A 17,009-nucleotide genomic window follows, 5' to 3' on the forward strand; every position below is an offset into this window, starting at 1 on the left:
TCTCCCAGCACTGCCAGGAGTAACCCCTGAGCATCGCCGGTGTGACCCAAAAAGCAAAAACAAAACAAAGCAAAACAAAAGCACATATCCGACCACTGACACTTCATTCCTGGCACTATCTCTGGAGACTGCTTGATACTTTGGGGTTTCAGAACCAATTGGGAGGACCACATTTATTTTTATGTATTTAGTCTTGGTTTGGGGGCCATGCCCAGCAGAGCTCAATGATCACTTCTGGTGGATGGGGTGTCAGAGCTTGAATTCAGGCCAGACACATGAAAAGCGGTGCCCAAACCACTTGCAGTGTCTCTCTAGGCTGAAAAACTCAGTTTTTAGAGTTCTTTGAGATCCTTTGACTGTTGATTTGTGATAAATCAGCTATATTCAAAGCAGACCTCATGGATTTATTCTCTGTGACATCTGGTCTACCTCATCTTCCTTACCTGTCCAGTGTCTTGCTACTGCAGGGGCTGGGTGGGGAATTAAGGTCAGGGTCTGAAGGAGATGTATGTGTGTGTGTGTGTGTGTGTGTGTGTGTGTGTGTGTGTGTGTGTGTGTGTGTGTGAGAGAGAGAGAGAGAGAGAGAGAGAGAGAGAGAGAGAGAGAGAGAGAGAGAGAGAGAGAGAACGAGAACATTTTGGGTACATATGATTTCTTCACTTACCATTGTTTGAGGATTAATTATGTGTTAAATGTGACTAATTTAGCTCTTGTACAAGTTTGTGATCATAGCAATTGTACTGATAATAGTTACCATGTGTGAAGAGCTAACTCAATACTATAGTGTTCTATTTATTTTTGTTTTGTTATTTTTGCACTTCTTTCTTTCTTTCTTTCTTTCTTTCTTTCTTTCTTTCTTTCTTTCTTTCTTTCTTTCTTTCTTTCTTTCTTTCTTTCTTTCTTTCTTTCTTTCTTTCTTTCTTTCTTTCTTTCTTTCCCCCTCTCTCTTGATTGCTTGTTCTATACTTTCCCATTTCCAACTGCTGTTCTAAGTAAGGCCTTACTCCTGTCTCTGTGCTCAGGGATCAGTCTTGGTGGGGTTTGAGGGATCGTATATGGTACTGGGGATCAAGTCCAGGCTCGCTGCATCAAGGCATGCACCCTACCCATTATACTATCCTTCCTTCCTTCCTTCCTTCCTTCCTTCCTTCCTTCCTTTCTTCCTTCCTTCCTTCCTTCCTTCCTTCCTTCCTTCCTTCCTTCCTTCCTTCCTCCCTTCCCTTCCTTCCCTCCTTGTTTTCCCTCCCTTCCTTCCTTTTTCCTCTACTTTCAAATGTTGTGCTAAGTCCTTTATTTTTTTTTTTGTTTTTGTTTTTTTGCTTTTTGGGTCACACCTGGAGATGCACAGGGGATACTCCTGGCTCTGCACTCAGGAATTACCCCTGGCCGTGCTCAGGAGACCATATGGGATGCTGGGATTTGAACCCGGGTCGGCCCCGTGCAAGGCAAACGCCCTACCCGCTGTGCTATCTCTCCAGCCCCGCTAAGTCCTTTATTATTCTTGTTTGTTCTGGCTTTCTGGGCCACACCAGCAGTGCTCAGGACATGCCATATGCGGTGCTGGGGATTGAGCCGGGGTCCATCACATGCAAAGCAAGTGCCTTCATCTTGCACTATCTCGGCCCCTTGAAACGTTACCTCATTTCATCTCTACAACAGACTTTTCTGGAGGCCAGACTTCCTTCAGCTGAAGGAACAGATCTGAGCAAGGAAGCGCCTGGCTGAAGGTCTAGCTGGAAAACAGCAGAGCCCCGTCCTCAGCCTTTAGGCTCTGCCGCCTATTCCACGATCTGAGCAGAAGTGTGTTTGTTCTTTTGTGTGCGGGTGGGGGCAGGGACCGAACCCAGGGCGCCACACGCCTGAGGCACGTGCTCCACCGCTGAGCCCTAAGCCCTGGCCCAGAGCAGAACACTCAAGCACCTACTCTGCACGGGAGAACTGCCGGCTCTTCTGGGGACACAGCAGGGACACCATGGGCCCCGGGGGGGGGGGGCTGACATTCTAGAAGGGGGGAGTAGCGGGGCTCAAACTCCAGACAGAGCTTCAGGCCGAGGAAGATGCTCTGAGAAATCGGGTGGGAGCCGGAGAACGGGGTGGCCGGGGACAGTGTCTGCAGGCACCGGGGGGGCTGCCAGAAGCCCCGCACAGGTTCCCCGGGGCACCCGGCTGGGGAGTCCTTGGAAACAAGGACTTAATTCACCCCGCAGCTATTCTCGTCTCCCCGACTTCCATTTTGGGCCAACAGATGGAAGTTTAATGCCCGGAAAGGGGGAGAGGAGAAGGGAGAAAAGAGCTTAACTTTGCAGATCTTCTTGAAGTGGTATTTAAGGGAAGCACAAGTCAGTCGCACAGAACCCCCCCAGCCCCCCCCAGCCATCATCTCTATTATTTGATAAGAAAACACTTTCGCAAGCTGAGCAAAAGATTAACGAGCCCACTTCTTTCCACGGAGCACACACGGAGCCCCCCGTCTTATTCATGTAAAGTGAGCCTCGGAGGGGAGACAAACTCCCCGCTGCATCTGGGAAGGAACAAAGAGCGCCCCCCCGCCCCCACCCCGCTGCAGTGGGGCATTTCCCCACAACGGGGGAGCCCCCCCTTGGAACAGGCGCTGCCGAGATCTCCCCGTGGCGGGGTGCGGGTGCGAGAGAATGCTGGCTGTGTGGGACTTGCTCTCCTCCCGGGGCCCTGCGGGCTGAGGCAGCTGCTCAGGGTGGGGTAGAGGTGGGGTGGGGGTGGGGGGCTCTCCCGGAGGCAGCCCACCAGCGACAGGGGCTTTGCCAGGGCAGGTCTATGCGTCAGGAAACACGCCAAGTCCCTCTGTCATGACCGTGGCCGCCGCCCCCCTGCCCTCCTGTCCTTGTCTCTGCTGCTGCCCAGTGAGTGTCCGGCCTCCTTGGGCTCCCCTGGACCGTGACCCGACAACTCAGCGGGCACCGTGTGCGGGAGGAGCACGACTCCTTGGGACTCAATCACTGATTCTTTGTATTTAATTTTTTTTGGGGGGGTCCACACCTGGCAGTGCTCAGCCTTCCCCCTGGCTCTGTGTTCAGGGGCCACCCCTGGTGGGGCTCAAGGGACCCTCAAGGGTGTGGGGAATCGAACCAGAGTTGACCGCCTGTGAGGCAAGTGTCTGTCCCCTGTACTATCTCACTGGCGCTCTAACTTGGTCTAAGTGATCTCCCTACTCACACGGACTCAGTTTGGGGCCAGAACTGTTGGCCGCATTCCAGGAAGGGGCTGCCCAGACCGCATCATGGCTGCCCTGTCATCACTGCTTTGAAGATGAGGTAACCCTTCAAAGTGTGACCCAGGGCAGCTGGGCTGTGCTCTCGGGGGACAGGCAGACTAGTCTGTGGGGCCACAAGCGCTTAGCTTCCTGCAGGCTCGCTAAGCTCCGGCCCTGGTGGGGTGAGGCCAGCAGCTCGGCCCTGGGCCCTCGGTCAGCTGAGGCCGAGCGCCCACCCAGGGATTACTGGGCTGTGGCCTTTGCAGTGCCCAAACCTGACAGGTTGGGCCAGAGGCGCCACCACTATGCCGTGAGGTGTCCCCCAAACCCAAGATTATCAGGGTGCTTCCTGTCTCATGGGAAAAGTTCTTTGTGCCACAGACCGTGTGGGGTTTTAAAAAAAATTTTGCTTCGGAACCACACCGGTCAATGCTCAGGGCTTACTTCTGGCTCTGCACTCAGAAATTATTCCTGGGACGGAGGGTGGGGGGGGGGGGTGTGGTGGTGGTGAGAGAGTACAGGGAGTAGGGCATTTGCCTTGCACATGGCAAACCTGGGTTCGATTTCTGGCATCCCATATGGTCCCCTGAGCACTGCCAGGAGTAATTCCTCAGGGCAGAGCCAGGAGTAACCACTGTGCATCGCCAGGTGTGAACCAAAAAGCCAAATAAAGAAAGAAAATACTCCTTGGGGGAACCTTATGGGGTGCTGGGGATTAAATCCCAGTTGGCTATGGGCGAGGCAAGTGCCTCTACCTGCTGTACTATGGCTCCTGCCCCGATATAAGTACTACATTTTAAGACAACCTCTCCGACTATTTACCAGATAAATAGTATAGATGCTAAGGCACGTGCCTTGCATGCAACTGACCCTTTTTCCGGCATCACGTGAACCCAGAGCACTGCCAAAGAGTGATCACTGAGCACTGGGTATGACCCTCCCCACTCCCCCCAGTGAATCCTTACTAAGTAATCCTTACTAATAAACCAATTAGTTAAGACAGCTGGACCCTTACCCCTCAACACGACCAAGAGTGGCGCTGGGTCCCCCAACTCAGCACCATTGGGTGTGGCACCTACGACAATATAAATCAATAACCAAAAGGAACCCTGTTCTTTGTGCCATGCGGTGAGCTCTACAGCCTCCCCTCCCAGCCTGCCTCTGCCCCTGGGGTCCCCTTGTGCAGTGGGCGGCCTGTGCATCTGTCCTGAGCAGTCCTGTCCCGGGCTGGGAAGGCACTAGACTGGGATCCTGCACTATTGAACCAGTAGCCGGCCGCAGATCAAATGGCCTTCCAGTGGCGATGTGCTCACCTGTCCAGTGAACAGACAGGGCAGAACATGCCGGAGATCCCTCACAGGAATGTCAACCATGACACCACAGTCATCAAAAGAGGTGGCAGCTACCTCCTCTTTAGGAGGGCCAGCAGCCACCTAAACGGTGACCTATCAGGAGCTGCGAATATCTGGCTAGTAAAAGAGGCCACTGGCATTCCCTGAGCCCAACTGGTGAGCTGATAGCCAGCAAACCCAAGATAGCAGGTACAGGGGCTGGGCGATAACACAGTGTGTAGGGCGTTTGCCTTGCACGTGGCTGACCCGGGTTCGATCCCCAGCATCCCATATGGTCCCCCGAGCACTGCCAGGAGTAATTCCTGAGTGCATGAGCCAGGAGTATCCCCTGAGCATTGCCGGGTGTGATCCCCAAAACAAAACCCAAACAAACAAACAGACAGCAGGTACAGTCCACATTATCTGGGGGGGAATGAGGCTCCCAAACAGTGCTCATGGGACCCAGGCATCACTCCCAGTGACACTCAGCCAGCTGGGCCCTTAGGAGTTCAACGCTCCGGCCCCAGAGGCGCCAGAGGCCACCCAGGCCATACTCTGCAATGCGTGATCGGACGTGAGCACGGAGGGTCAAACTTGGGGGGGTCTTTGTCCATGCAGGGCCCTGACCTCTAAGCACTGTCCTGGCCCCAAAGCTCACGTTCTTCGTCTTAATGGTCCTGTGTGACCTCATGTGCCCAGTGTGGGGGGTGGGTGGGAAATGGCAGGGTGAGGGGATGAGGACACACACACACACACACACACACACACACACACACAGAGGCATTTTGTGTGTGGAAAGCTGCAGAGCTCTCCTCTCTCTGTGGGGGCGAGCTGGTCACCGTGCATTTGGGGACTGGGGGTGCCCAGCCAGCCCCAGGAGGCGTCCCCTTGCCCCTGTACCGTTCATTGTTCAGGGCCATCCTCGGAGGGTCCAGGTAGGGGTTCTCCATGGACTCCATCTGCGGGCAGCGCAGGAAGTAGTAGAGCATGTGCAGGGCGTCGGGGGACCAGGTGATGGGCTGCGGAGGCTGGCGGGCCTGGCGCGCGGGGCTGGAGCCTGGGCACAGGGGCCGGCGGCCCTGCATGTGGTGCATGGCGCGGGAGACCAGGTCACCTGGAGCGGGAGAAAGGAAAAACAAGGTCTGAGTCCTCTCCCACGGCCCAGCACGGCTCCTGCCGGCGACAGGGAACCCGCTCTCTCGCCAGCCCTGGCCGTGGCGTAATTACTGGTTTCCCGGGCGGGCGTGGGAGCCGCCGCGGCCTGCACCAGAGCCAAGCAGCTCCCCCTGGGCTGCCGGTCCCGCCGGCCTGCCTGCGCTGGAACACTTCTTCAGAACTTATGCTAATGTGGTTTCTTTTTCGACATCCCGACTCTCTACGCCACCCCACGGGCTTTCCTGTCCCAGCCTCCCGGGAACTAGGCTGCACGGGGCCAGACCCCAAAGGGACCCCCAAAGAGAAGGCCCTGCCCCCTGACCCCCAGTGCAGAGTGAGCGCTCACTGCCCGACTCTGAAGAGAAGCGAAAGGGTTCCTGCTAATCCCGGGGAGGGCAAGGTGGGTGAGGGCCAGTGCTACCCCCATTTTGCAGGTGAAGACATTGAGGTTGATCTAGCCTTCCACTTTGTGACAGGCTGGTTGCATGCCAGATATCTGACGAGGATAGTATTGATATCATTCATCCTAATTTCATATATCCCCCTGCCCCCGTCCCAGACTCAACTCTAGGCCTGTTTTGTTTTGTTTTTAATTTTTTTATTAGTGAATCACTGTGAGGTACAGTTACAGACTTATGAACTTTCGTGTTTGTGTTTCACTCATACAGTGATCGTTTACCCATCCCTCCACCAGTGCCCATTCACCTCCACCACCAATGATCCCAGTATCCCTCCCACCACCCCCACCCCATTCCCCACCACCCCACCCTGCCTCTGTGGCAGGGCATTCCCTTTCGTTCTCGTTCTTTTTGGGTGTTGTAGTTTGCAATAGAAGTACTGAGTGCAGGCCTGTTTTTAAATTCTTAATTCTTTTTTTTTTTTTTTTGGTTTTGCAGCACACCTGGGGTGCTCAGGGCTTATTCTGGCTCTCTACTTACTCCTAGCCCCGGCTGTTGAGGAAGAATGTGACAGCTCATGAGCTCGAGACCACAGCCCTCTCTAAAGTTATCTTTTCTTAAATTTTTTCATCTTTTTAAAATTTTTTTTATTTTTGGGTCACACCTGGCGATGCTCAGGGGTTACTCCTGACTCTGCACTCAGGAATTACTCCTGGCAGTGCTCAGGGGACCATATGGGATGCTGGGAATGGAACCTGGGTCGGCCTCATGCAAGGCAAACGCCCTACCCGCTGTGCTATTGCTCCAGCCCCTATTTTTTTAATCTTTGGTGGGGTATGGGGGTTCCACAACTGGCAGTGCTCAGGGCTTACTCCTGGCTCTGCTCATGGAGTCCTCCTGGTGGTGCTTGGAGACCGTATGCAGTGCCAGATATTAAACCCAGCTGCATGCAGGCGCCATACCTGCTATATTATCTCTCCAGCCACACCCAGTGATACTCAGGGCATTGCTCCTAACTCCTCACTCTGGGATCATTCCTGCCAGGGCTCGGGGGACCTTAAGGGGTGCCGGGGATGGAGCCTGGGGTTGGCCATGTGTAAGGCAAGGGTCTTGCCCACTATACTATCACTTTGGCCCAGGACCTAGGCCTGTTGGATAGAAGGAGTCAGTGAACTGCTGTGCTACCAGGGCCGTGGCCTGCCCTTCAGTCTGTGCTGAAGGTCAGGGGTGGGGTGAGGGTGGGCGGTTGGGCGGCTTCCATCCTGGTCAGGGTTTCAAGGCTGCTCAGCATCGCTCTGGGACCGCAGGAAGCAGCCCACCATTGTGTGAGGCCACAATGCTGAGACAGGATGGGGAAGCTGCCCCCAGCACCTGCGGCCCTTCTCCTGGGACCAGAGGCGCCTTCTATTCTCCTCGGGTCTGAGAATTCTCGGGTGCGGGAGGCAGGAGGGGGTGGGGAGCCCCCTTGGAGAGAAAGTCCTTCCCCAGAGAAGCCTCTGAGTGGAGTTTTATTTGGTTTTTGGCAGTGCTCCGGTCTTCCTCCTGGTTCTGAGCTCAGGAATCACGCGGGATGGGTTCAGGGGACCACAGGTGGTGACAGGGATGGAACCTGGTTGGCCTCCTGCAAGCTGAGCACCTTCCCTGCTGGAGTAATGCTCAGGCCCTGGAGCATCAAGCTCAGCTTAGTCAGGCCAGGGATGCGTGCCCTCGGGGTCTGGGGAGGATCACAGCCTTCTTGGGTGCATGACATTGCCCGGAGAGCTGCTGTGAGGCTGGTACCTAGACCTCTGGCACCCCGCATGGCTTCCTGCTCACTTGGTGCTCGACCAACATCTGGGAGCACAGAGCTGTTCTTCCCACTCCATTCAAAAAGACGACGGGGGCCAGAGAAATAGCACAGTGGATAGGGCGCTAGCCTTGCTTGTGGCTAACCCGGGTTCAATCCCCGGCATCCCCCAAGGTCCCCCAAGCCCTGGCAGGAATGATTTCTTTTCTTTTCTTTTTTTTGCTTTTTGGGTCACACCTGGCGATGCACAGGGGTCACTCCTGGCTCTGCACTCAGGAATCACCCCTGGCTGTGCTCAGGGGACCATATGGGATGCTGGGATTTGAACCTGGGTCGGCCGTGTGCAAGGCAAACGCCCTACCCTCCTGTGCTATCTCTCCAGCCCTTCTTTTTTTTTATTTTTGAAGTAACATTTTATTTAGAGGTTTTTGAGGGAGGGAGGGAGGGAGGAAGGGATAAGTGGGAGAGAGAAGAGTAAGAGTAAAGTGTTCAAGAGAGAACACGGGCTTCTCCAAGAGTGGAGAGAGCTCTACACACATCCTAGCACTAGACACGAAAGCATGAAAGTACACATCTCAAGAGGGGAGATGCGGTCGACACATGTGCTCGGGCACCGCATGTGCTCGGCCACATGGGCGCAAGCAGCACGTGGGCTCAGGCCGCATATGCGCACCAGGAATGATTTCTGAGTGCAGAATTAGGAGCGAGCCCTGGGCATGGCTGGGAGAGATAATAATATAGTAGGTATGGTGCCTGCACGCAGCTGACCTGGGTTTAATTCCTGGTGCTGCAGGTGGTCTCTAAGTACCACCGGGAGGGCTCCATGAGCAGAGCCAGGAGTAAGCCCTGAGCACTGCCAGCTGTGGTCCCCCAAAACCCCACCAAAGATTTAAAACAATGAAAAAGGTAACTTCAGAGGGAGCTGTGGTCTCGATTGAGCTCACGAGCTGACACATTCTCCCTCACAGCCAGGGCAGTGGGGTTTAAAGAGCATCAGGGCGTCCCCAACGGCTGGCTCCTTCCCTCTCTCTAAAGCTGGGCTCTGCTCAGTCCTGCAGAGGTCACCCAGCCCCTTGGGTGTTCCTTGGTGTGCCCCCAGGGACCAGGAGGCGTGAGGACATAGAGAGACTGCTCGCCCCCCCCCATCCCAACTCTGATTAATGAACATCTGTGGTGCCAGGGATCAAACTCAGGACCTCACACATGCTCTGGCATCGAGCTGGGTTCTGTTTCTGACTCCCGGCTCTGATTAAATGGGTCTGGGGCTGCACCTGGGCATTTGCTTTTTTTTTTGGGGGGGGGGTGCTTTTCTGGTCACACCCAGTGATGCTCAGGGGTTACTCCTGACTCTGGACTCAAGAATTACTCCTAGTGAATAATAATAAAGAATAATTTCGGGGGCCGGAGTGATAGCACAGTGGGTAGGGCGTTTGCCTTGCACTCGGCCGACCCGGGTTCGATCCTCGGCATCCCATATGGTCCCCCAAGCACCGCCAGGAGTAATTCCTGAGTGCAGAGCCAGGAGTAACCCCTGAGCATTACTGGGTGTGACCCAAAAAGAAATAAAAAGAATAATTTGGGAGAATGTATGCATTTTTGTGATTCCATTTACTCTGACATGCTCACTGAAGATAATTACTTAAGGTCAGGGATAACAAACTTTTTCTAAGTCTCCATCACTTACTACCATCTTGTTATTCCCAACAAAAAGGCAAGGTCCATATCCTCTTAACACAGGTGCCTCTTGGCTTACTGGAGCACATCAAGAGATCTCACTTTTCCCGAAATAACCATGACAGAATGGCCTAACTCAGGACTTCCTTTTTATAACCAAATTTTCTCACAACCCTGTTAAAGATAGAGATACTCTCTTTGATGGGTAGTCCAAAACACACCTGAAACTGTAATCTACATATTGTTGGGTCAGACATCAACAGGGCAAAAGAATACTGGCATTGTAGAAATCATTCCAGCTTAAATTTCTGGATTTGCTACTTACTAGCTGTGTGGAACTTTTAGCAAATTATTTTATGAGTTGAATTTCTTAAATTTCTTGGGAATGAAATATTATCTCTCAAAAAGAAAATAAAAAAAATAAAAGAATTACTCCTGGTGGTGTTCGGGGGACCAGATGGGATGCCTCGAATGCAAGGCACACGCCCTACCCGCTGTGCTACCGCTCCAGCCCCTGGCATCTGTATTTTGGAAATGTCCCTCTGGTGAAGCTAATGTTGGTTCGAGTTTGAGACTCCAGGAAAATGGCTCAGAGCCCAGAGTCCACAGCCTGAAACCCCCCGCCTTCAAATCGAAGGGGCCCTGCTCCTTCTAACCAGGGCCTTCTGTACGTCACTGCCCAGAGCCGTGAGTGCCTCCTGTGGGTGAGGGCAATAACCCTTCGGAACACATTCAACACCCCGGTTCCTCTCTCCTGCAGCCCCCACGCCCTGTCCCCTGCGCACCCAGTGCTGCTCTTCCTGTTGGGGACATTGCCCCACGTTTTGCTGGAAGGGCACAGTCTGGGCCCTGAAACACCTGCTCCCGGCCCTGCCCTCGAGCCGCTGGGTGGTAGAAACCCGCCTCCACGCCGCCCGCCTGGGCCACCGCCTGGCCCCGTTGACTCGCCATGCAACTCTGAGGGCCGCCAGGAGTTGAAACCCAGCTCCAGCTTCCCCCTGTCTAAGTGTCATAACTTTTGGCAGAGCCACGGGATCACAAGGAGGAGAACTCAGAGACGCCGAGATAGCATCAGAGAGAAATCCTGTTGAAATCTCATTTCAAAGGCTCGACAGGGGAGAAGCCATTATTGTTAATTAAGTTTATGGCGGTTTTATTGTTCCTGGTGTAGAAGCCTTTGGCAGCACATTTCCAGCCCGAATGCAGGAAAAGAACCTCTAGAAAGAAACGAAAGGTGGCCCCGAACCTCTAGAAAGAAACGAAAGGTGGCCCCCGGGAGCGGCTCCTTGATAGAGCCCTGGGCTCGCATGTGTGAAGCCCTGGGTGAGAGCCTGGCTCTGCACAGCCCACCCCACCATCCCCGGGGGTAGCCATTGAACACGGGTGCTGCCTCCGAACAAGAAGCAGAGACGGGTCCCGGAGCAATAGGTAAGGCACGTAAGGTAAGCAGGTAAGCAGGTAAGGCACCCAGCCTTGCATGCGGCCTCCCTGGTTCATTCCTCGGCACCCCAGAGGGTCCCCTGAGCCCTTCCAGGAATTCTTCCTGAGTGCAGAATCAAGAGTTACCCCTGAGTATAGCCAGGTATGGTGCAAACACAAAAACAATTAAAAAAAAAAAGTGGAGAGGGGCTGGATTGATAGCACAGCGGGTAGGGCGTTTGTTTGCCTTGCACGAGGCCGACCCAGGTTCGATTCTCAGCATTCCATATGGTCCCCTGAGCACCACCAGGAGTAATTCCTGAGTGCATGAACCAGTAATAACTCTTGTGCATCACCCAGTGTGACCCAAAAAGAAAAAAAAAAGAGCAGAGAACAGAGGGCTGGAAAGATAGTACAGGGCGTAGGGTGCTTGCCTTGCACAGAGCTGACCCGGGTTCCATCCCTGGCATTCCACATGGAGCCCGCAAGGAGTGATTCCTGAGTGGAGAGCCAGCAGAGCCAGCAGAGAGCCCTGAGCACCAGTGCTGTGGCCCAAATGCAAACCACAAGAAGCAGAGATGGAAGAACCTCCTCTGGGCTCCCGCGCAAGGGAAACCCAGGAGCCGAGTACAGCCCATTCAAAGGACAGGAACGCTGCAGGGGCGGCTGGAGACGGACGGCTGACACCCTTCCCTCTGCACACAGCTGCGCCCTGTCAGTCTCTCTCGAAGGCCGGAAGGACAGACAGAGGCCCCCCCGACAGCGCCGACCAGCCCGTCGACGCTGTCCGGACCCCGCGCCCGGAGTCCTCTGCAGCGCTCAGGGATGGCCGCAGCAGGCCGCTCTCTTTGGCGGGTCTCCAAGGGTGGATGTTCTCCCTGCCGCCACCCAGGCTCATCTAGGCTTTGTGACAGACAGAGAGTAAGAGGCATTTAATCTTTACAGCCCTCCTGGCAGGGGAGGGGGCGGCAGTTCCGTCTTACAGAGAGGAAACAGGCTCGCAGAAGTGGAAGGACTTGGTGGTTCCAGTTGTACAACTGTGAGCCAGGAGGGCTCGAGTGGGGGACCCTGTGTCCTGGGCGCCTGACCACGGGACCTCCGCTGCTGGGCGTGGGGCCTGCAGCAGGGACAGACCAGACCCCCCTCCCCCCCGCCCAGCCCCCGCCTTCTCAGGTTCATCCCAGAGCACAGAGAGCTGTAAACAGCACTTCAAGAGTGAAGGCACTTCCAGTCTAGTAATAATAAACAAGTGGCCTGTGTCTCACATGTCAGTGGTGTTATTTCTCTAGACAGTCTTGTTATTGTTTTGCTTGGGGGTTGACCTCAGCAGTGCTCAGGGGCTACTCTCAGTTTGGGGATTATTCCCAGCAGCGCTCGGGGGACCAAACCCAAGTCTCTTAGGTGCAAAGCCCGCTCTCAGCTTGTTGAGGTATCTCCCGTGTCCCTCAACACTTTGGCCACACTGGCAGTGCTCAGGGGACCCTGTGTGGCCAGGGATGGAAGCCGGGTCAGGTGTGTGCAAGGCAAAGAACCTTACTCTGTCCTACCTCTCTGCCCCCTAGGAATTCATTTCTATCTTTTCTTTTTTCTTTCTTTTTGGGTCACTCCTGGCAATGCACAGGGGTTACTCCCGGCTCTGCACTCAGGAATTACTCCTGGTGGTGCTTTGGGGACCATATTGGATGCTGGGAATTGAACCCGGGCTGGCCGTGTGCAAGGCAAACGCCCTCCCCGCTGTGCTATTGCTCCAGCCCCTCTATTCTGTCATGTTTTTATGGTGCTGGGGATGAGTCCAAGGCCTCACACCTGCACTTACCTTCTGAGCTCTGCCCTTGAACCCTATTCATTAATGTATGATAGTAAAGCTTCAGCCTTGGGCTGAGGATGTGACTCAGGGTAAGACCATTTGCTCTGCATGTGTGAGGCCTTGGGCTTGATTCCTGGCACTGTGCAGTCACCCAGGCACTGGGCACAGGAGTATCCTCCTAGCACTGCTAGGTGTACCCACTCCCTCCCAAGTAAGAACTTCAGTCTTCAGTAGATTTCGTATGGGGGGTAATCAAGCCCCAGTTGTACAATGCAGTTTTTTGTTTTTGCTTATTTTTGTTTTTCTGGTTTGGGGGCTATACCCAGTGGTACTCAGGGCTTACTCTTTTTTTTTTTTTCTTTTTTACTTTTTGGGTCACACCCGGCGATGCTCAAGGGTTACTCCTGGCTCTGCACTCAGGAATTACTCCTGGTGGTGCTCAGGGGACCATATGGGATGCCTGGGACTGAACCCGGGTTGGCCTTGTGCAAGGCAAAGGTTCTACCCGCTGTGCTATTGCTCCAGCCCCAGTGATCACTCTTAATGGTGCTCAAGGGACCATATGCAGTGACGGAACTGAATGTGGGTCTACTGCATGCAAGGCAAGCATTCATTTGCTTTGCAGGTGTGAGGCCTTGGGTTTAGGTTTCCTCTCTGCACCATCTTTCTGGCCCCCCACAGTCAGTCTGAAATGCCGTGCGGCTGGCTCAAACGGGGCCATGAACTTGGCTTAGCACAGGGGGGCCTCAGCACGGACTCTTGTCCTTGAGAACCAATTGATCTCAAGCTCAGTGAAACTCTGTCTGCAGCCCAGAAACACCCATGAGGCATGGAAAAAAACAGGTCCCCGCTGCTTGTTAATCCTGGGAGCCTGATGAGCAGTACCGCAAGTTTCACTCTGGTCTGTCCAACCCTCATTATGAGCCTTCCAATAAAAACAGCAGGCGAGAGCCTGGAATTTAGCGCCGTCTCCGCAAGGAGGCTGAGGCCATCTGGCTGTCTTTACAAAAAGCCATGTTTGGGTTTTGTTTATTTCTTATTCCCTCCCTTTTGCATTTTCATGGGAAAGGAGAGACGGGGAGGGGAGGGGAAAGGGGGGTAGGGGGAGGCAGAGGAAGGCCCCGTCCCAGGGCAGCTGAACCTGGGGTGGAAAGGAAACCTGCTAACCGACTGGCCAGGCTGGTCTTGGTGAGCTGCGGAGAGTTCATGCATGTAAAACGCGGGGTAAACTCTCAGCTGCGAGGAGCGCGGTGCCAAGTATCGCTAGCCTCATTAAGCTCTTTAGTCTTGGAGAGGAAAATTGCGCTCTCAGCCTCCACCTTGGTCTCCTCCCCGCTTCCAGCAGCACAGCCCTGGTTTCAGGTGAGGAGCTGGGCAAGGCGGCCGGTCGGGTTGTCTCTGAGACAGTGCCTGGGGCGGTTTCTTGACCTGGGTTCCCTCAGCAGCCGGGACCAGGCTGTGCACCAACCCTTAGGGACGACCTTGGCTGAGAAGCGCGGGTCCCGTCTAACACAGGCGCGGTGTCAGGCCGTACTCTTAGCCACTGGGGCGCCCGTGCAGAAGAAGGGGACGGGGACGACTGAGAGCCAAGTGATCTCAAGCTGAGATTCCAGTTTGAGGAAAGGGGTGGCAAAGGACATTACAAGAAATATCCAGTAAAGGCCAGGTGGTGTCATTGCTTTGAACCAACCAAAGCCGGAAGGGGGAGACAGAGGAAAGAGGGAGGGAGCGTTGAAGGGGACACAGGGCCAGGATGGAGGTCCTAGGCTAGCAAGCTGGGGGGTGGGGTGGGGGTGGGGGCAGGAATGCAGCCAGCAGAGGAGAGGTAGGTGATGGATGAGGCCAGTTCCTATACTGGATCTCGGGTTAGGGGGAGAATCTATTTATTTATTTATTATTTTTAATTTTTAAATGAATCACCATGAGGTTCAGTTACAGACTTACAAACGTTCGTGCTTGTGTTTCAGTCATACAATGCTCGAGTGCCCATCCCTCCACCAGTGCCCATTCTCCACCACTAATGATCCCAGTATCCCTCCCACCACCTCCACCCCATCCCCCACCACCCCACCCTGCCTCTGTGGCAGGGCATTCCCTTTTGCTCTCTCTCTCTCTCTCCTTTGGGGTGTTGTGGTTTGCAATAGAAGTATTGAGTGGCCATCGTGTTCGGTCTAGAGTCTACTTTCAGTGCCCATGAGAGTGAGGGTTTTACTTGCTGCTAGGGTCTGAGGAGGCATTTGTTGCCAAGGACCAGCAAAGCCTCCCCAGCTGGGCTCCGAGGCCAGCTAGTACCAGGATGGAACGAGAGTCAGGGTGGACACATGATGATGTCTGCGCCTCCCTCACCGCCACCCCAGGAGAGACTTCGCCAGGTGACCTGGGAAGCCACGGGTCATTGGAGGAAGCGGAGGAAATAAGACACACAGACCAGTTTGTGTTGTGAATGGCCCGGGATGGAAGCAGCAGGGGTTACTGAAAGGGGCAGTCCAGAATTTGGGAAGGTGTGATCGAAGCACGGTCCTTCCCGGGTGGGGGTGGGGGGGTGTCTGCATCCAGGCACAGTCCTTCCCTCGTCCTTCGCCTGGCATCTCGCGGAGGCAAAGGCTCACACCCACTCCCCACCACGCCCTGAGCCCTGGGCCCCGGGGAGAGGCCCGAGAGTGACGCAGCGGCCGGGCACACAGGGCTGTGCTCCCACTCACTCTCATTTTGAGGGATTGCCCAACTCACTTTCCTTCTCGAACCTCCCCTGGCCATCAGGACACACCTCCCAGGAGAGTTGAGGGCAGCTGAGGGCGGGATGGGGGCTGGTGGGGAAAGGGCTTCAGAGGTGCCTTTGCAAGTGCAAAGCAAAATGGTACCCAAGGGGGAAAGAAGCCTGGGGCTCCTTCAGGTCCTCAGGGCTGCTGAGTTCACTCAACAGCTGGTGGGGGCCCTTCTCTGGCCCTCCAGAGCCCCACCCTCAGGGTGAGAGTTCACACAGGCCAGCCGCTTCTGCAGGTGGCCACGGGGCTGCGGCACTGTCACGGAGAAGGGGAGATCCTTTCTCACCTTCCTACCACTTTGCTCTGAGACTCTGGTGTGCACATGCACCTGTGTGTGTGCGCGTGCATGCATGCGTGTGTGTGTGTGTGTGTGTGTGTGTGTGTGTGTCTGGTGGTTCTTTCCTCTGTGGGGCATTGGCCCAGGCTCTCAGACTTGGGAAATGCAAGCTCCCCCCCCCCCCCAACGAGCTCCATCCTTGGCTGTCCTGCGACCAGCCACTTTGATTCCCGGTCCCTGGGAGGCTGAAGGGAGAGCGGAAGTGGTGTCCTCAAGAAACACCAAGGCTCTGCCATCCTCTGTCCAGGGGTGAGAGAACTCGAGAGAAAAATGACGAGTGGAATCGGCGGGGAGAGGGACGCTCCCCTGTTCCTACACCATGAGTGTGACACCCCTGGGCGCGCCTCACTGGCTCCCGCTCCTGTGGGTGAGTTCAGGTGGGAGAGGGTGTAGCTTCACGTCTCAGAGAACAGGGGCTCAAGGAGGGGGTGGGGGTGGCAGGGGGTAATGAGAAGCCACAGGGGCCTGTTGCCCCTACCAGTTCTTCAGAAGCATCAGTCAACCAAAGGACCTGACCCACTGTCAGTTCCCCAAGTGGTGAAATTGCCCCCCAGAGGGCGCTGGAACAACGGCCCCCCCACCCCCAACAATTAGCCCGGGGCACAACTTAGGGGGCGCTGTTTATCCATTTATTCACTTAAAGAAGGCTGGAGCAATAGCAGAGGGAGTAGGGCGTTTGCCTTGCACTTGATCAACCCGGGTTCTATTCCCAGCATCCCATATGGTCCCCTGAGCACCGCCAGGGGTAATTCCTGAGTGCAAAGCCAGGAGTAACCCCTGTGCATCGCCAGGTGTGACCCAAAAAGAAAAAAATAAAAAGAAGAAGGCAGATTTCCAGGGGCACTGAGTGTCCCCCTCACCCTTACCCCCCAAAAAATGGGGCAGTTAGACAAGTAAGTCTGGGACCCTCTGATCCAGCCAAGGGGCTTCCTTGTGTGTTATATAGAACTGTGGGGTCCTGGGAGAGGACCCAGGGCAGAGGAGACCCCATCCACCCCACCTGCATTCATTGAGGTCGATTCTATTTTCCTTTTCCTGGCCTGAGGAAGCACTTAAGAAGGACCAGGAGGTGTGCCCCACATCTTGGAAACTGACCTCACATACTGGG

The 17,009-nt window shown here is 54.9% G+C and overlaps 1 protein-coding gene across 1 annotated transcript in view; it reads right to left on the reverse strand.

The window, feature by feature from the left end:
- Positions 1 to 17,009, reverse strand: part of ABTB2 (ankyrin repeat and BTB domain containing 2) — a 201,334-nt gene that overhangs the window by 37,099 nt on the left and 147,226 nt on the right. The window contains exon 3 of the mRNA XM_055141949.1: positions 5,461 to 5,674. Within this exon, the coding sequence (XP_054997924.1) occupies positions 5,461 to 5,674 (214 nt within the window). The remainder of the gene's footprint in view (positions 1 to 5,460; positions 5,675 to 17,009) is intronic.

This window comes from Sorex araneus, chromosome 6, assembly GCF_027595985.1.
Source record: "Sorex araneus isolate mSorAra2 chromosome 6, mSorAra2.pri, whole genome shotgun sequence".
NCBI classification, from domain to species: domain Eukaryota; kingdom Metazoa; phylum Chordata; class Mammalia; order Eulipotyphla; family Soricidae; genus Sorex; species Sorex araneus.